General features: G+C 45.6%; 1 protein-coding gene across 37 annotated transcripts in view; it reads left to right on the forward strand.

Annotated features, from left to right (window-relative positions):
- Positions 1-20433, forward strand: part of LRRFIP1 (LRR binding FLII interacting protein 1) — a 147178-nt gene that overhangs the window by 96995 nt on the left and 29750 nt on the right. For 11 of the 37 annotated variants that reach the window (XR_009009013.1, XR_009009020.1, XR_009009025.1 and 8 more), the window contains 6 exons: positions 1445-1498; positions 3755-3817; positions 6219-6296; positions 7667-7711; positions 8854-8919; positions 13731-13820. The exons of 12 other annotated variants lie outside the window; for them this stretch is intronic. Coding sequence is in view for 4 of the 25 variants with exons in the window: in XM_057551273.1 (XP_057407256.1) it covers positions 1445-1498; positions 3755-3817; positions 6219-6296; positions 7667-7711; positions 8854-8919; positions 13731-13820 (396 nt within the window). In the remaining 21 variants the exon portion in view is untranslated. The remainder of the gene's footprint in view (positions 1-1444; positions 1499-3754; positions 3818-6218; positions 6297-7666; positions 7712-8853; positions 8920-13730; positions 13821-20433) is intronic. 14 more of the 37 variants (XR_009009016.1, XM_057551276.1, XM_057551277.1 and 11 more) reach the window with 9 other exon arrangements.

Raw genomic sequence — 20433 nt, forward strand, 5'->3', positions numbered from 1 at the left:
TTTCTCTTGAGAGAGAGAAAAAAAGGAAATTAGACTGAATAATATTCCTGCCAATCTCCAAAGGTTTTTACTATCAAATTTATTTCAGAAATGTTTTAATGTACTCATAGTTTTAAATTTTAATTTTGAAGGATTTCTACATACTCTTTTTCATTTAGAAACTTCGAATAGACTTGCTTTTGAATTGTAACACAAGCAAGTACACAGTTTTATAGTTAGGGTTTCATGAATCTGGATTTATAATCTGCCTGGAAATCCATATATTTATTCTTCCATCAACGTCACTGCTGCATAATATGTGCTGAACCGTCTCCCCTCCCCCGAACTTTTAACAATGAAACGTATCCTGTCCTTCCTCAGTACCTAGCACTTACCCATACAGTCGGCACTCATCTGGGCACTCATTTTAATCAGCTTTAATCCTCACAGTGGCCTTGTAAAGTATTTATTACCATGCACGTTTTCACAGCCAAGGAGGTAGAGGTTCCAGTGGATTAAATAACTTGCCTAAAATTATATGACAAAGCTTCTACTTGGAATCTGGACTCAGGTCCATGATACCCTGGCATCTCCTTCCATTTTTAGCAGTTGTCGGGACTGCTCCTTTTTCTGTCTCAGGAGCTGGTTATGTCCCTGACACTTGGCAGCTCTTATCTTGAATCAGCAGAAATTTCCTTATAGATGAATGAGAGCAGTTCTAGAGCCCGAGCTTTGGCTGGGAATTGGGAAGAGAAGGCAGACAAGCATATGCTTAACTTAATCATTCTCCTTTTTTCTGGAGAACAAATTATGAAATCATGAAATATGTGCTCAGATTTCACTTTGAAAAATAAAGTAGGAGGACTGGATGAATGAAAAACTGATAGAGAGGATATACTGCCATGATAGACATTTTTTCCGTGATGAACGTTTGCATTTAATTATAAATTGAGTAGAAGCTCTCTCTGAATCTTCTGAATACAGCTTCATAATGAGCCATGGTTTTTAAGGACTTCCTGCTGAACCAAGAACCAAAGACGAATTGACTCAGGTGGAGGTTATCAGCCCACGTTGCCTGGCATCCAGGCTCCTCACAGGCTGGGATTCCCGCATCACCAGCACAAAACTGGAACCAAAAACTGCCGAGGAAAGCAAGTGCACCCAGGCCCGTGCGCCTCACTCCATGGGGACTTGGCATTTCCTCCCGTCCCCGAGTGAGTGCCCCCTAGTCACCAGTGACACTAAGAGGGTGATGTGATCCGCCGACGGGGCTGGTTTCTCCCGAGCAGATCAGGAGCGTGGAGGCAGCGGGGGGGCCTGCTGGGATGTGTGCTACCCTGGCCGTGTCCATCCGCTGCACTCCAGAAATTAACTTTATACCCGGCTAATTCTTCCCTGCTGATCTGTACCTGTGTCTGCTTTTGTATACTGATGTCCGTTTTTCTCCTTTTCTTCGCTGAAACAGACAAATGGTTATGATGGAGAATTATCACAGCCCCTGAATAGAAGATCTGGCAGGGTTAGTAAATTTGCATGACACGAAATTCAAACAGGTTGCTGCAAAGCTTTTTTAAAATATCGCTACATTTAGCTTCTTTGGTTCTTTTCTGTGTTATAGTAGTTCTCTGTGTGTGTGTGTCTGTGTGTGTGTGCATGATAGAATGAAAGCTAATGTTTTCCAGTTGGTTAGCAATCTTAGACTGTTCGTCTTCTAACATTCTAACTGTTAAGGTAAGAGATCGACATTGAAAGGAATCTCTTAGGTATTAAAAGGTCGAATTAAGTACTAGCTCCTTCATTATCTTATTGCCCTGGGTGGATGTGTGTAATGTGCATATGAAGTGTATTCCACCTGCAAATATACTTAAATTCAACATTTCCACTGTTGTCCACCTCTCATTTGTAATTTCAAAGACACGTACCCTAGAGCCTGTGTTTTGCTGAACACTGATGCTCGCAGTGGTCATAGCTCCAGGGAAGGAAGCAGAGGGACGCTGTCCAGGGGGAGAGAGAAGAAGAAATGAACCGATAGCAGGGCAGTCAGGAAAAAGTGGGGGAGGTCTCAGGGTTTACCAAGGAGGTCATTGGGGATTTCAGATGGTTAAACCAGATACATTTTAATTCAGTTTCCTGACCTGCTGCAGATCTCTTATACCTTACATTATCTAAAATCTTCCTGTTCCTGCATTTGCTTCATTTATTTTCTTGTAGTGATAAATTTTACTAGCTGTATAAAACAGTATTTCTTTTCATTTGCCTTAATTATATTAAGCAATATCATATATACGTTTAAATTATATTTTCAGGTTTCAAAGGTTTAACGGGACACCCTCTTAGCGTTCTGAAACTGGCTAGTCCGGTTTTACCTTCTCGTTCCTATTAAGGATTGCATACACTTCTATTTCAGCTAAGCTCTTCTCGTTCCAAACTAAAAAATCCTCCCAGTTTAAAGGCTGTGTCTTCCTATTTATGTTGCCTTTTGCACTGACAGCCTTTGGACTTTCTCAAGCTCTGTTATGTTTTTCTTTAAGGTGATACAGCACTCCGGGGACAGAAGCAAGCAACATCCATTCCGTTCTTACAGGATGTGGACAGTTTTGCTTCCTGTGCTCAGCGTCCCTGAGGGCTGTTTAGTGCTGGCTTTATAGGGCAGGAGCTCTGACGGCTCCCCACTGCTTGTTGGGGTTAAATTGCCTAGTTAGTAACTTTTCACCCTACATGCATAGTTTCACCATATCCATCACAAAGAATCATAGTTCAGAGTTGGAAGTTACTTTAGAAGTTCTTTAGTCCAACTTCTACCCAATATTACATTCTTCTCTAGAACATCCCAAACATGTAGTTGCCAGCATGTTTGTGACCATACAAGGTGGCATCAAGCTCTACATCGTACATATATCCATATATTTTAATCTTTGATTTTTACGTTGGAACGGTAGAATTGTGCCTTATGATTTAGTTAAGAGTAAGTAATGCCTCTAGAAATCAGACACAAAAGAACTTGATTATAAAACTGTTCACCACAGAGTGAAATTGGATATAAAATTGATTTAATAAATAATCGAGAAATACTGGGTTGGCCAAAAAGTTCGTTCGGGTTACAAAAACCCAAACAAACTTTTTGGCCACCCCAATATAACGATTGAAGGACCAAGTAACGTACTTCTAATGTAGCATCTTATATAGGAGCAGAAAACTCCAGGAACAGTGTAAGGATGGGCTTGGAGAAAAATTGGATGGGAATGAGAAATTTCATAGACGTCGGAAGTAGCAGTCTGGGGGCAGGAACAAGATGGCCAGACTGATGATGTCTGTTTCCTCCCTGGAGCTTCAGGGCTGAGCTGTAGCCCTCAGATGTCTGGGCTGAGGAAAGAGTGAAAATTGTGCAATAAATGGAATTTTAGTTACCTAAGAAGAGATGTCATACGGAAAGTCTAGACTAAGAGGTTATAGATGGTCCATCCTGAGATTTAGTAAGGAATTACAAATAATAATAGCTAAATTTAAATATAAATAATTAAATAATGATAATAGTTAAATCACACGACCTCACTGAGATATTAACACTGAAAAGTAAAACACAGCTTAGAACCCCTAGTGGTTAAGAGTTTCTGCTGTAGTAGAGGGTATCAGTTCTCTAGCTTCCTCGGCATTCCTGGAGTACTAATACTGGTTTGGTTGTGTCATTCCACATTTGCCTTTTGACTGGGACAGGTGGTGCTTTGGGGAGAGTAAGGAAGTACTCATCACTTACCTTGTCTTCTTTGCTGCTCAGAATTCCAGCTACGGCGGTGACAGCAGATTCTCTACTTTGTCATCATCCAGAGAGGACACCTTGGTTGGTTTGCATTTAAATCTTTCACATCCTCTCTGCAGAAACTACAGGTTTTGTAGCATGCAATCCTGTATGTGTAAATTCCACTCTCTTTTCTCTTTGTCTATTTTATGAAGTTTCATTTGGATAACTGTTAAAGTCCATTTTGGGGTGGTAATTAACATGATATATTTAATTCGGATTTAGCCCACTCTCTTGCATTTGAATTCAGATTCAAATGTTTGAATACAAATTGTGGTGTTGAGTTAGGTACGGTGAAAGAAAGTATGTGGCTGTCTGGTAGTTGGGATTAATCAAAAGGGAAAGAAGAAAGCCCTGAAATTCTTTCCTTGAGAATTCTTGAAAGCAGAATTACTTTGCAGGGTACATGCATACTTGGGGCAATTTCACAAGGATGGAATAGACTTGGAATGAAAATCAAATCAAATCCAAACGTCCACACAATAACGTTCCTTCCCATACTTTAAGAACATACACCAATCTTGATAAGCAAATATTTCTCAATTATTTAAGAGCCCTAATAGGTAAGGCTTGTTTATCCTACCTAGGTGAGATTTGTATTCACTCAGCAAACATTAGGGAACTAGTTTAGGTAGGAAAGTCACAGAGACAAGCAGGTGAGTTAGGTCCTCTGGAAGCATTTACTTCTTTTTTTTTTTTTAATATTTTATTTATTTATTTATTTATGGCTGTGTTGGGTCTTCGTTTCTGTGTGAGGGCTTTCTCCAGTTGCGGAGAGCGGGGGCCACTCTTCATCGCGGTGCGCAGGCCTCTCACTATCGCGGCCTCTCTTGTTGCGGAGCACAGGCTCCAGACGCGCAGGCTCAGTAATTGTGGCTCACGGGCCCAGTCGCTCCGCGGCATGTGGGATCTTCCCAGACAAGGGCTGGAACCCGTGTCCCCTGCATTGGCAGGCAGATTCTCAACCACTGCGCCACCAGGGAAGCCCAGCATTTACTTCTAAAATAGAAGACAGACCCCCTCGCCCCTCACACTCGTGCAGAAACTGATTTTGCCAGGAAGTGTCATAACAAAGAATGTCAACTGAATCTTAAAGAATACGTAGGGGAAAAGAAAGAATAAATAGAAACTAACCAGGTAGAGCCACAGTAGTCTAACTCCTAGTCCTTCCTTCGTCCTCACCCCTGTCGTGCCTCATCCCCGCCCCCAACTTTCTACTCCTGCTGCGTGGGGAGGGCGGAAGGGGGCGCTCCAGACATTGCCAAAGCTCCTCCCTCTTCCCAAACTCCCACCGCTGCCCCCCATAATAACAAATACTCCAACCCTTCCTTCCCCTAGTGTGTGAATTCTGACTGAATATAAGATCAACTGTAAGCACCAAAGGATTGGTGGGTTTTGACGCCTTGAGTTTTTTGTGTATCGTGTGCATTTTCTTAATTCAGCGGGAGATTTTGCTGTTGAAAAGAGCACTTCGTCATTCAGAAAACTTTACTTCCAAGCTTAGATACTTTCTGTAAAGTAGAACATGGTGTTAGTTATCTAATACTTGGATGTGAATTATTCACCAAAATTAATTGACAAAATGGCTTCTACCCAGGGCATTCTCCCAACCACTGGAACAAGTTTCAGGGTTTGTGTTCAAATATTAGAAACTTTCTCCCTGCCCACCCCAGGATTCCACTTGCCTGCCCCTCAGGTCATTCTGGTGCACCTGATCCAAGGCATAGGAACGATAGGCACAAGTTACGGGATCTCGAAAGGATGGGGAAATGTCTTAGGGTGCCACCAAGTTACCTTAACAGAACTACTTCATCCCCTTCAAGGGCTGCCCTGGGTTTGTGTGATCAGTAGAACACTGCTGACATGGAAATCTGAAGCAGCTAGCCTCCTCTTCAAGGGTCCTTTAATGTGGATAGAACATTTTATTTGGGGAAACCGCTAATTTATATAGTAGTATTCCCCAGAAATCTCGTATAGACTGTTGGTCTCAGAAATGTACCACCGAATCTATCATGTCGTCTATGAATCCTGAACACATGTGCATTGTGTAAATACCTAACCAAGCCCGTGATCATCTCCAATGAAATATAGAGGTTACTATCTCTGCAAATTCCTGATTTTGAGTTTTTCCCACCAAACTGTAAAAATTAGAATCTGCATTAGAAAGACCTTCAAAACCCCACTGACCTTGCTATCAGTTCAAATTAATGAAACCTGTTTTTGCCTGTGTGTAGACTCACAAGTCCTAATTTAGTCCCAGGTAATAGTTTTGTCACTTAACTGGACTGTCTTTATTTCCTTCCCCTCATTCTCTCTTCCCCGCAAGTGCATGTCTTTTACCGATCTTGTTGCAGAAGTCAGTTTCGTGTGAATTGATGATGCCTTTGAGATGAAATGAAGCTGTGAGCCTTTTTCCCCTCCGGCCCGTTTTCTCTGATTACAGGGACTTTCCTGCTCCGACTTCGGGCTTCTCAGTCGTGGCCTTGCTCCCAAACCCCTGTCTGCCCAGAATGGAAACCGGGTCTGTCCTCCTCCTTTTCACATCATTCTTCCCTCTTCTTTCCTTCTGCTGTCACTTGACTTGCTGATTAAATGGATGTGGATGCTTCAACCTCTTCCATGTGAAGTCCAAAGAGCAAAGCTTAGTAGATGTTTCAATTGGCTTGACTAACTGGCTAAGACTTTTCTCATCCTTTTAAAGCAAATCAAAAATAATTTAAGACCTTATATTTTTTTAAAAAAAGGAGTTTAGGAAAAAGGAGGCTCTATTAAATGTATATTTTCAAAAGCTCAAGTCCAAAAAATTGGTCTCTTGGGTCTCTCCTCCTTTTCCAGCAATTGTTCCCCATTTGGGGTTTCCTTTGTTTTTTTAAAAAAACATTTTTCTCCTGTAAATGTATCCAGGAAGCAATTTGGAAGGCTTTTGTGCATAATCTAACTCCTCCATCTTGGAAAGTGGGGAGAACGGCGTTATTTCTCTGACTCGCTCTCCGCTGTGTTTCCTGTTTGTACAAGGCCGTCCCCGAGGTGCTTGGCCTTTTTAGCTCCAGGTATAGGAGTCCTGTTCTCGTAGGAGGAGGTCGGAGGCCGAGCTCCAAGAACACATCACGTTATGGAGGTTGAACTGCCACCTCCCTGCATCGTCCTGTCCCTTGCGTTGCTGAGTGATTCATCCCTGTTCCTGCATGTTCCCTGACCAGCTCGTGGGCCCCCTGCCCTGGGCTCTCCGTGGCCTCTGCCGGTAAACAGGTTATAATGCTATTCGGAGGTGAGGCTCAGGTCACACCAGCGAGCTGCCCTTGTGTTCCAGCACACCCCGCACAGGCTCTGTCTCTGTTCGGGTGTGGGTTCCCCTGTACCAGAGGCGTGCCAGCCCTGGACAGCTGAAGCCCCCCTACAGCTCCTTTGTTTCTTGGAGGCTGTTGGCTGGGATCCTCTGATAGAGGCAAACAGGCTATTCCTGCCGCACTGGTCTGTGGGGAAGTCTGTGTATTAACACCCCCAAGTGCTTTCTTCACCTGGGATTTTGAGTCGTGGGTTTGGGCTCTTGCTGGTGTCGTTGACGTTGTCACCATTCTGTCTCGCTCCCCGACCCTTTCTTCTAGGAATGCCTGAAAAGAGATGCCCAGAAAATAGCCATATTTCAGAGGTTCTGGGGAAGTTCACTATTTTTAAAGTTACAAATCATCTCATGTTTTTCTTGTAAATGTGGATTTCCATCTATCAGAGTTATTGAAGGCATGGTGCCTTTGTGGACTTCTTTTCCTTCTAACAGTCGTACAGTAACTTGGCTGTCATGATCACCAAAAGCATCATGATTACCTTGTCACTATTATTTGTTGCTGTTTTTTTCAAGGGTTTAAAAACCTGCCATTTGCTTTCATCCTCCAGCCCTCCTATATGTACGGCGCTGCCCGGCCGGCTGGGAGTTACCGGGTGCGTGTGCTTCCCACAACCCCTTGCCCGCTCCTGCCCCCTCCGCCCATCCCCACCCTCCGACTACCCCCCCCCCACCGGCCCTCAGCGCGCATGCACGCCCCTCCCCCACCGAACACCTGCTCTGAGTGCATTGGACTTACCTGTTTGCAGCCCTTCTGGGGGGTGAATTACCCCTTTATGTGGAGCTTACACTTGCAGCCCTCCTTGGCCAGATCTGGGGTTTATTTCTCCCGACAGTTGACAATAGCTGGGGAAGACACGTTTGTATAGGATTGTTAGGTAGGAATAAAGTATTGGCAACATTTACTCAATCTATTGGCAAAAAGAAAGATAGCTTTTTATTGCTTTGGTAACCTTAACAGATATTAATCCATTATGTTATATTATCTTGGAAATTTCCAGTTTTAAATACCAGGTACTTACGCCCTGCAGGAAACTTAAGTATTCAAAGTAGCTATACTCTTATTGTTAATAACTTTCTGAATTTCCATCAGATTGCACACTTATGAATTAGATGTATAACTGGTCCAGCAAACCCGCTGTGTCCTCAAGGAGAAATAGGGAAAATTAAAGTTCCATTCACGGTATTGTAAGCTCCTATTTACCCTCAGTGATTAATTACATAGGATTTTCAAGTTAATGAAACGTTTTGTTCTCTAGTTAGCAATTCTTAAAGAATTTTTAAATAATTGAGCTATAATCAACATGCTATTTTTATTACACAGTCACTTCATATTGGAGTAACTTTCTAAGCATCAACTATGAGGATGCCACGAGAAAACTCAGGATATTTGAACTATCTGCTCGTATTAAATCTAGATTAACAAGTTTTTACTTAGCAAGGAATATTTTTTAGAGTCATAGATTTAAAGGATCTATTGGAGATTGCATTGCATGCCAGTTGGTTGACAGCAACTAAAACTTCTCTCTCTTGGACTCTTGCACGACCCTGTTTTTTTGCTGCACAGTCTTTGCCTGTGGAGGTGGTTTTGAGCCTTTCCTGCATGTCTTCCATCGTGATGTTTTTCAGGACGTGTTCCTGGCATGTGTCACTCTTCCTTAGCTTACATTTCAGTGTTTCCTGGGTGCCGATGGAGAGAGGAAAGGTGCCCTGTCCTGACAGTCTGTTTTCGTCACAGGCGTCTGTGTCGGATGAGAGCAGTCTCGGTGGGGCTCGGCGGAGCAGTGCCTGCGGTTCCCACGCTGTAAGGCACTTTCGTGTTTCCCGAGCTTTCTGCTGCATGACCCTGGGGTGACTCTCTCAGCACAGCTTCAGCCCTGGGAGATAACTAACCAGAGTCATAGGGAGGAAACACTGTCTCATCCCAGTTTTCCATGGTAATAAGGGTCATGGATAACGTAAGTCATATAGCCTTTGGTGGTTAGTTTAATGTCCTCACTCATCAGTTTATGTTGAGGTCAAAGGGAGAAAGATTCATCTTAATTGAGTTTCATCTGCTCTTTCCCTGCAACAAGGGATGAAGTGATCTCATAATAATAAAAGGAGTCAAAGAGTCAAAAGGGAATTCAACAGACCACAAATTATTCTCACCTCTGGATGATCGAGGAAGATGAACAAATTTAAGGACTAGAATATTACCCATAAGGAATTTCCTTTTTTTATTTTGTTGTCTTTTCACCTCTTTGAAGGATCTGAAGTGATAGGGTTTCTCAATAAAGGTGCAGTAATTGTACAAGAAATACTTGTTGAATGAAAAAGACGAGTGAATGAGTGAAGGATAAAGGTAGACAAAATGGGATCAGCCCATGGAAGTGAGGAAACTGGTTGACCTGTCCTGAGGACCAGTTGAAACTGGGCATTGGACCCAGTCAGCCCTCCCCAGGGGCAGATGCTTCTGCATCCTGAGGCTCCTGCACAAATCCTAGAAAGATGCATCCACGTCCCACATGAACTATGATGGCTTAAGAAATACTTGAAAGTGCTTTTATAGTTTTGCTTTTGGAAGTAATTGACTACTTAATTAATTGACTAAATGATCCAGCTTTATGATTTATTATATTTCTCCAGTCATGAATATTCAGGAATTCTTATGAAGTAAGCCACGGTAGCCAACAGTTTTCTTCAGAATGTAGTTTTTATAAATATTAATTACAATAATTGATGTAACATGAGTTTTTAAAAATTTTTATTGGGGTATAGTTGATTTACAGTGTTGTGTTAGTTTTAGGTGTACAGCAAAGTGAATCAGTTATACATATGTCCACTCTTTTTTAGATTCTTTTCCCATATAGGCCATTACAGAGTATTGAGCAGAGTTCTCTGTGATATACAGTAGGTCCTTATTAGTTATCTCTTTTATACGTAGTGGTGTGTATGTGTCAGTTCCATGTAACATGAGTTTTTGTTGACATCTAATTGAACACTTGCATTGAACAATTTTATATTGCATAAAATTTTAATGCAGTGGAACCCGCTATATTAAGCTTTTTTCCCAGTTCTTAAATATTTTTGTAGGCCCTTAAAAAGCTCATAAACCATACCTAACGGATGAAATAGCTCAGGCCTATAGGACCGATAAAATGCAACTAAATGATTTTCTTTTATCAGTAAGAGGCAGCAGCCTAATTCTTTAAGAGAATGGATCTTCCCAAGCACCAAAGCAGAAATTCTGATGTCTGGCGGGATGTACGTCTCATAGATTCTCTTTACATGTTGCCTCTGTAGATGGACTTTTTCAAGTAGCTGATTCCTGACCTTCGGGGCACTGTGACAGGCATCGCTGATTGCTCTTTTGTGTAGCAGTTATTTGGTGCTTTAAACCCTCCTGTAGGAACTGCCTGGGTGGTATGGCTTTAGGGAGTTAGGAAGTAAAAGGTCTTCTTGTCCCGACAGCAGAATGCCTAAAATAGGGCTCACGTCCCTGGTCTCACACCAGGCCGAAGAAATAAAAGAGAATCAAAAGACATTTTTTTTCTGCACCTAATACTGCACTCTCTTGCAGAAGGAGCACAGCATGCGTTTGCTGGATTAAATGGGACAAATTGAAACCCGGGGTAAAATCCCTCAGAAGAGATCTCTGGGCCATCAGCTGTGTGCCAGCCACAGATCAGCAGGCCTAGTGGGAGGGAAGGTTCACTGACCTCTCATCCTTTCCCGTCTCCGCCCCACCCCCAGCCCTCAGGATAGCCCTGCACGGGGATGCGGAGTTCCCCACGCCCAGGAATGCTGTCTCCCCAGGCTCTCTGTGCAGCTAGGAGCTGTGGCCGCTGACAAATACACATACAAAAATGTGAGGACAGTGCGCCTTGGGGGTCCCTCCTGTCCTGACCTGTAGTACTGTGAGCTGAGTCCAGGCTGACCCCAGGCCTGCCCAAGACAGTCCTGAGCCCACTTTCAGAGACTTGTCCCCATCTCCATTCTCCCAAGAAATTAGCCTCAGACACAGTATGTGTTTACAATTAAAGGACTAATTACAATTACAGTTAAATGATTAAATGACTAGTTCTTGAAAGTAGAACGGTTTTGCTTCAAAACCTTTCTATTCTGTACCTTCCTTACCATTAGTAAGCTGTGTGCATGTTGTAGGAAGGACTCTTGGCCGTGTGTGAAGTGACCTTCTTAGTTCTGACCCTCTGGGAAGCGGTCATCACCACCGATGCCACCTGGTCCAGGAGCCGTGAAAGTTGTTTCCAGCAGAAACTGACAGCTTGAGAAAAGCCCAGTTTATATTCTCTTGCATAATCCTCAGAACCTGTGTGGTCAGTGTCTCTACTTCATGACATAGATAACAAGATATGTAACTTTCGCAAGGTCTCATGGCCGATAAGAGATGGACCCTGGACTCAGATCTTGCTGTTGAATAACATACTTCAGTCCACATTAGCCACGCTGACTCCAAAGTATGGGCGATTCCAAAGGTGCCACATGGACCACAGTGACACAGACTTTATGCTTATTCTTTTCCACGTGATCAAGTCAGATCAGATGATTTGAGACTCAGGAGTTGGGGAAACTTGGGTCAGAGATAAACCGTATTAACAACCATCTGTCATATCTCAGCACCGTAAACCAGGACTCGAATGACATAGGATACAGTAGGATTTGTCTACAGGGGCAAGTTTTCCTCTCTCTTGTATCAGCAAACCCAAAGGCGAAATACTTCTGCTTTAAAGTGCTGACGTTAGGTGTTTTCCTCTATTTTGAAAAATAAAGCTAAAAGGTGAGGCTAGTAATGCTGGTAGATTTCTTGTATGTACCATACATGGCAGTGATTCTTACACACAGTGTATGTACAGCTGTATTATCTGTGCATCTGAAATAGCATCTTGCACCTAAGTGTAAATACACAATAAATATTTATCCAACATAGGAATGAGTCCAGGCAAGATGGGTCTGGGGAATTTGCTCATCTTGACCAAGGCTATTTACAGCCTAAACTTGAAATGATTCATTCAACAAGTATTTCTCAAGTACCTACTGTGTGCCAGGCCTCGTCTGGTCGCTGGGGATTCAGCAGGGAACAAAATAGACACAGACTCTGCCCCGGGGAATTCCACTCTGGTGGAAAAACAGGCAAACTAAACGATGGTATTTACGATAAGGATCACGAGCGCCCCTGAAGTTTTGTGACCCCATATAATTTGCAGTAGGAATGATGCCCGCGGGTCTCCAGGGGGCCTGGGGGCGGGGAGAGGACAGTCAGCACAGGCCTCTCAGACCAGCTTCTCAGTCTGCCAGTGTCTGTGGTCCTAAATGGTGTTCAAGTTCCGCCTCCCCTCACCCCCTCCCCCCCGCCCTGCCTTGTTCAAGAGGAAGGTAAGATTTTTTTTTTTAAGGTCTCATGAAGTGCTTTTATTTTATGATTTTTTTCAGCTATGTACATACTTTTTTTTTAACATCTTTATTGGAGTATAATTGCTTTACAATGTTGTGTTAGATCCTGCTGTATAGCAAAGTGACTTGTAGTGAGGTGGATGGACTTAGAGTCTATCATACAGAGTGAAGTAAGTCAGAAAGAGAAAAACAAATACCATATGCTAACGCATATGTATGGAATGTAAAAAAAAAAAGGGTTCTGATGAACCTAGGGGCAGGACAGGAATAAAGACGCAGATGTAGAGAATGGACTTGAGGACACGGGGCAGGCTTAAGGGGAAGCTGGGACGAAGTGAGAGAGTGGCATGAACATATATGCACTACCAAATGAAAAATAGATAGCCAGTGGGAAGCAGCCGCATAGCACAGGGAGATCAGCTCGGTGCTTTGTGACCACCTAGAAGGGTGGGATAGGGAGGGTGGGAGGGAGATGCAAGAGGGAGGGGATGTGGGTTATATGTACACATATAGGAAGGTTAGATTTTGTTGTTATTGTTGTTAAACTGAACATGCATTTAGGGCTATAACAAATGTGAATACAAATCAAAGTTAAGAGGGCATAGCCTCCAGATACACAAGTTGCTGCTGTTTTCCTTTACTAGAAGAGAGAAAGTTTAGGTAGATAGGTAGACAGACAGATATACACGCAGGCCCCCAAATAGAAGGTCCTGTGGCACTTTAAAAAGCCTTGCCTGATTTTGTGTTAACCCTAAATCTTATTTTGTATTCACTTGCAAAGATAGTAGAGAAGCAAACTTGCATTGCCCCAAAGCCAGCCCCGCCTCGTCCCGCTCTTCAGTTTCTGTGCTGGCAGGCAGCTCACGTTCTCAAGACCTGTCTCTTCCACATCGTGGAGGCTTTTCTGCGCAGAAACTAGGAGTCCTCCACACCCCAGCTGAACAGATGCTCTGTGTTACTTTCTTCCTACTAACCAAGAATTCTGTGTTCTTTTGATAGTGTGATTAAGTTTTGTGTTCGGAGTGGCCACATGTCGGATGTGCTGGGAAGACCCAGCCTCCTTTCCCAGGGCCGGCCACCGGCCGCACTAACCTCTCCTTCCTTTCTGGGCTGCGCCTGGCTGACCTCCCAGCTAACCGGAGCCTTTGTCTCGTGGCCTCCGTTCTCCTTGCATCTTCGCTGACCTGTTCCTTTGTTTCTGTCTGCGTGTCCCGCGGCCAGCTGGGTGGGCAGCCCTCGGAGCACGGCGGCCACTTCAAGTCCAGCTCGCGCACCTCCTCGAGAGCCAGCTCGGCGCGGGCCAGCCCAGTGGTGAGTGGGCCTCTCGCTCTTGCTGCTGTCCCCTTCCTTCCTTCCTCCCCCTCCCCTTGGACCCTTCACTCCTCTGTCGCCTAAGAAGACCCCTCCACCTCCAAACGCCTGGACCGGGAGAAAGTAGGAAGGCTTTCCATGATTTATTTCAGGTCTAAGCAAAAACAGGATTGGGGAAGATGCTTCCAAATTTAGAAAATGACTATTCAGTGAGATCAGAATTGCACTGCTCAGTTTGTAAAGGACCGTCTAGGAAGCTGCTGACAGCGCTTAAGAGATGGGGGTCTCGCTGGGAGGAGGGAACTTTGCGCAGTGCCGGAGAAGTGTAGCCATGTGCCTGGATGTGTTGTTTTTATGATTTAAAAATTTGAAGGCTTTTTTTGTATTTGTCCCAGTTAACTTATTTTTTTTTAAATTGGGGTATAGTTGATTTACAGTGTTGTGTTTTAGATGTACAGCAAAGTGAATCAGTTATACATATACAGGTATCCACTCTTTCTTAGATTCTTTTTCCATATAGGCCATTACAGAGTATTGAGAAGAGTTCCCTGTGCTACACAGTAGGTCCTTATTAGATATCTATTTTATATATAGTAGTGTGTATATGTCAATCCCAATCTCCCAGTTTATCCCTCCTCCTCCTCCCCCCGCTTTCCCCCCGGTAACCATAAGTTTGTTTTCTGCACCTGTGACTCGATTTCTGTTTTGTAAGTAAGTTCACTTGTACCATTCTTTTAGATTGAAGGGTTCACTTTTAAACGTTTTGTTTGGAGCGTTATCTGTTACTGGAGCCCAGCGGTGTTTCAGGATAAAGTATCGGCCTGCGAGTGCCGCAGCACCCCTAGCTCTATTCCATCCCCCACTGTCCCGTTGGGCCTCTGTTCAGTGCCTGTGAAACAAACGACAGAGCTGCTCTCCTGTTTGTCACCCGGCCTGAGATGACGCAAGTTCTGCTTCCGAAAGCAAGGGGTCCTGCTACCTAGTCTCCATCATTTAAGTCTCATTATTGTGTGTTTTCCCCATGGTCTTTGGAATTTTAGACAGTTTCACCGCATCTGGTGCTTTGTATGAGGCAACTGTATTGTTCCCTTGACCGTGAGGGATTGGCAGGGCACATCTGCCCGGGGGACATTTGGGATGGGGGGCTGACACAATGACCAGGGAAGGACGTTCGGCGGACAGGGCCTGGGCTGTGTGCCGAGCGGTGTGCATGCCAGCCCTGCACCACGGGGGCTGCCACACCGAGGGCCAGGACCCCTCCTCATAGACCCTGGGGAGAAAAAGGCGAAGATGGGCAAAGTTGAACTTGGAGCTTGACTGTGGTTTGTAACTCACTTACACAACACCACAGTTAGACGCATCGATGTCTAAAATTCAGGAAGTGTTCCTGGTCATCAGAGAAGAGGCCGTGGGGCTGAGTCGCCCACTTGCACACGTGCACCCATGGGGTGCTGCTGATTTGTTTTTTAAATTAGATGCAGCCTTTTAAAGCCAGGAGTCTTCACACCAAATGCAGACATCTGCTGCTTCTGACGACGCAAACAAAGGGATGGATCCCTTTTGCAGACTGAGCCCGTATTGCTGAATCGGGGGCCTCAGTCACCCCACGCCTGCCCTGCTTTCCCTGACTCCAAGGCCAAGGCCAGAGCCATTCGTCACTGGGCTTGCCCTGATGCTTTCCTGCTAGTAGCGAAATGTTCTCTCCGCCATTTACACACGAGGGTGAGGAAACAAAAGATAGATGAGGCAGGCGAGTATTAGAACAAGAGAGCCTGTTTCTCTGTGGAATTGAAAGCTGCCCCCTCGCCCCCCCAGCAGTGAGGGGAATAGGAGAAGCCGCTTGCTGACCGCGCTCAGGTGGGGCAGGAAACGTGGGGTGACGGACACCCCACAAAGCCCACTGCTTACTGCTCCAGCCAGGACCAGTCAAGCAGGGAGTGTAAGATATCCAGCTGTTCCGTATCACGTACGTTCAGTGTTCAAAACCTGGCGAGTCGCTTCTTCTGCACGTGGCAGACGGGACTGAAGCGCAGCGTTCGTGAGCTGAGGGATCCCTGCCCCGAGGTCAGCAGCCCCCGCCTGTGCGGCCCTGCCTGCCTGCCTGCCTCCGCCTTCAGGCCCTTGCTTGCGTGTTTCCGACGCAGGTCATCGGCGTTTTCCCATGATAGATCCGACGTGGAGAGCCCTCGTCCTCAGGCGTAATGCTCGCTCTCTGGCACCCACTTTGGGGAACATGAAAGTTCACGGTGGTCAGAAGAAGCTGAGGCCTGACCCCTCCTGGGCTCCCTGCCTGGCGCAGCTCAAGCGAAGCAGGGAACTGTGAGCCCGTGATGGTCTGACGTCTTTGGGTTTATTCGGGCATCAGGATGAAGTCACAGCATAGCAACGCAGTCTAGGTCCCCGGACGGAAGAGACTGAAACCAGATACGAATTCCTCTGTCATCTGCTTCCTAAACCTGACAACAGTTTACTCCCACAAAATGGGTTTAGTGGACACAGGAGAGAGCCCTGGGTTTGCAAGACTCTCAGGGACTTGCCTGAGCTGATTTTGCAGTTCATTACACACAGGTCACCGGTTCCACCTCCTTTCTCCCCTGAGTCAGCTGCTCATTTACAAAGGTCGACTGACTCAGGGTGGCGCGGTTAGTGAGCAGAGGTCAGCATCCGGGCACCTCACGCGGGTGTGGGGCGTCAGAGCTGAGGACGCCTCTGGGTGTGGCCCTCAGGAGGCAGAGGCACCTGTGTACCGCGCAGGGCACTTCCACGCGGTTATAGTGGCTCCCGGTCCTCTGAAGGATGGAACGTGGGCAGCACTCCTGGCCTCTGCGGAGAGTCTGGAGGACGGAGCGGAGTGAACCCTCTCCTCTGTGCTTCCAAATCTCAGTCCTCTTCCACGGAATCTGCCCCGTTTCTGTCTTCTGAGCCTGGACAGTCACACCCCTGGAAAGGGCTGGGAGTTTGCATTTTGGGCTTGCGAGACGAACAGTGTAAGTGGATGCATTTGGCCTTGTTGATTGGAAAGAGGCCAGGAAGCTTGTGCTCAGACTCCCCTGGTCCTCCTGCCTGGGAGGGAGGAGCTGCAGGGACAGGCGGTGCCCAGGGAGAGGCCTGCGGGGTGAGTGACCCTCCCCGCCTGGCTTCTCAGAAGGACGCAGAGCAGGAAGCGGGCAGGGAGTTCCAAGACCCAGGTTAAGATGTCACAGCTCTCATTCCTGGCTGGGGACACCTGGCCAGGCACGTAGACTTCCTGAACTCCACCTGGAAAGACGAGTAATGATAAGCTTGAAAAACAAAAACAAGAAAAGATTTGGGTTGATAACCTGCTTCTCCTGGCCGAGTTTTCCAGGGCTGTGAGTGTTGTCCACTGTGGCTCGGGGAGAACGATCCCGCCTGGTGATGCATCAGGAATACGGTTCCAGGGGGTGGTACGAGTGAGGGCAGGGGGCGGGGGCAGCCCTGGGAGGCTCTGGGTGTGGGATGTAGGCTGGGGCCCCAGGGGGCGGGCGAGGGGAGCGCTGTCCGAGAACAAAAGTAACCAGAATGAGGGAAACGATAGCTTGTCCCACTTTGAGAAAATAAAGGTACCTCAGCATCCAAAGACGTGAAGTGTGCCCTGCCCCCCGGGTCCTCCGGCCTCGTGGGGAGCAGAGAGAGTGCCCGCCCCATCTCAGAAGGGCACACGCTGTTGGACCTCATCTCATTTTTCACGTTCTGTAGGTGAGCCCTATCTTCTTCTCCAGAATCTTCCTCTTGAGGAAGTTGGGGTCCGTTCATTCAGCCAGTGTTTATCGAATATTCTAGGCACAGGGCTGCAGTGGTGAAGGAACACACCTGCTCCCCTCACAGACCCACAGGCTGGAGAGGCAGACCCCAGCAAATGGGCGCAATACAGTATAGAACTCAGAGCACGGGCTCGAGGGAAGAAGGCAGGATACTTCCAGGGAGCTGGACTCGGGAGTTTGGGTAATCCAGGCCCGGAGGAGAGCCTGGCAGAGGGCCTTGCCTGGAGGGGCCGACGCAGCTGTGTCATCAGGCCTCAGAACCCGGTGAACCTGCTGGGTCACGGAAGCACCGGTCAGGGGTGTCCTGCGCGGCGCCCAGGTTCACGTGCCAGTGTGTTTTCAGAGAAGCATTGGTGGTGAACAGGAATCTCAGCCCCATCTGAGTTAGAAAAACAAAAGACTGTAATGACTCATGTTTTGTGTTGTGTGAAGAGGTGGAAGCAGGAACCAGGTGGAAAAACAGGTCTTGAATTATAAATACAAGAGTTCAAGGACCAGTCATTCAGGATGAGGTCAATATTATCGGATTTAAAACCAGAAATTTCCATTCTAATGGTAGCTTCCACTGCTGTTTGTATCTGAAGGAAAATTACCCTTAAAATGGGTGTTTTCTGAGCAGCGTCCAGTACTGTCAGTTGGTTTCTCGAGAGGGACTCCATGATGACACTGCCTCCGTGATCCTATTTCCCATCTGGGGCTTGGGGCCCCACGAGGAAAAGTCCCTTTGTCCCTGGCCCCTTTGCTAGGGTCTTCCCACGCCCACCTACTGTACTCTGTCTCGAGGAAGGTGGGCAAGCCGGATGGTGATACGGAAAACTTGGAGTTTGAAACCTCACCAGACATTATATTTAAGTGAGCCTAAATAGTATGCTCATTTAGACACGATTTTAGAAGGTTGGAATTAATAAAATATTTAACGTGCTACGTTAAGTGTTTGTTTTTGAAAGGAAGAGTTGCCATAATTTAAAAGTTCACAGAAATTTTTTGGAAGTGACTACCTCCTGTAGATTTTAAAAGATACCTTTTTATGCACTCCATTGTGATTATAAAATACTGGTTTGCATGTTTCATAAGCCTGTTACTATAAAGTTTTCACACTGACCTAAAACGTTTAGTATTGCTCAGTAAATGAGAGTAGGAAGGCTAACAGGCTGCAAGATCTGTGGTGCTGCCGCCTTTCCTTGGATAAGAAGACGATGTCCACGAGGTCCCGTGGCTCGTCCCGGGTCCCGTGCTGCCGTGGGCTGCAGCGTGTTGGGGCACGTGTGGTCCACGGCGTGCCCTGGGTCACATCATGCAGCAGAAACGACAGTGTTTAAAAACCCTTCCATCTATTCTGTTTCTTTGCATATTATTTTCAGAGATAAAGTACTATGCTTTATGTCAAATTAAACTCACCGTCAGGGTTACTTACCTGTCCTTTGTTAGGGGCAGTGAGGGGTGCCCTGCCTGACCAAGGCTCTCTGGGCCGGTCCCACTCCGCTCGACGCAGGCTGCCCTCTAGTGGCATCCGGTGGGGCTGCAATAGCTCCATGCTGCTGCACGGCTTTTCTCCCTCCCGCCCTCCCTTTCTCTTCCTTGCCTTGCCTTCCTTCTTTCCTTTCCTTCCTTCCTTCTGTTTTATTGAAATATAGTTGATTTACAATGTTGTGTTAATTTCTGCTGTACAGAAAAGTGATTGTTATACATATATATATTCTTTTTCATATTCTTTTCCATTATGGTTTATCACAGGATATTAAATGTAGTTCAGTTCCCTGTGCTGTACAGTAGGACCTTGTTGTTTATACATTCGATATATAATAGTTTGCATCTGCTAATCCCAAACTCCCAATCCATCCCTCCCCCAACCAAAACTGCACCTCTCTCCATGGGGCTCCGCGTACTTCTTAGGTTGCAGGAAGGCTGGCAAATACACGTGTCCCTTGTCATTCAGAAAACAGACAAACGTCAGTCACCCTGATACGTAAAATACAGATTGGAAACAATAGTCCAGCATAGATTGGCTCTAACTCTCATTGAGAGCTTAATTTTTCCCTCCATGGTCTCTACTTAAAAACATGTCCTGAATTTTCACATTCTGAGTGCGTTATCTATTTCAGAACAAAGGCTTTTTTCAAACTACTTTTAAACTTTCTTTAAACTAAAGAGAAAGCTATGGTTTTAGGGTTTTTTCTCCCTTATTTGGTGTTTTGCAAATTACAAAAGCAGTGTTTGTGTTTATGGTGAGACAATGCAGAACAAAGCTATGCTAAAGGCCCCCAGGAAACCAGTGCTTTGGGGTCTGGTGTATAGTTCTTCTCATCTTTCTCACAAGAAATACTACAAAAAAGAAAGTGGGGTCCTTCTTTTATGGGCACGGATATCTCTGTAGGTGAACATAGGATTTCTGGAGCTTCATTTCTCTAGGCAATATTTATCTGTTGCTGATGAACAGTCAGGAAAGACACTATTTAAACTGCAGAGCAAAACAGCAACAAGCTTCTCACGGTAGCTTCATAGCCTGTTCAACTGAATCTTCCCTTTCCACCAACAGTTAAATTACCCTCTTTATTTTCATCTCATTAATATTTGTTCTGTAAACTAACTTGTTCTAGGGAGTAAAGGCCTTGTGTCCAGGAGATCTATTGAATGGATTCTGCAGCAGAGCAAGTGCTAGACAGTTAGCTTTTCCTTCGTTATTTGAAATTTTCAGGAATCTTTGTATTCCCAAGTGGAGAGGAGACCCACACTTGAAATGCTAAAATCATCCTCATGACTCAGAACATCGGTTCGGGGCTCCCTGGGGCTCTGCCAAGGAGGATGAGATAGAACCATCTCAATTGTAGGCC

This window comes from Balaenoptera acutorostrata, chromosome 8 (assembly GCF_949987535.1).
Source record: "Balaenoptera acutorostrata chromosome 8, mBalAcu1.1, whole genome shotgun sequence".
NCBI lineage: Eukaryota > Metazoa > Chordata > Mammalia > Artiodactyla > Balaenopteridae > Balaenoptera > Balaenoptera acutorostrata.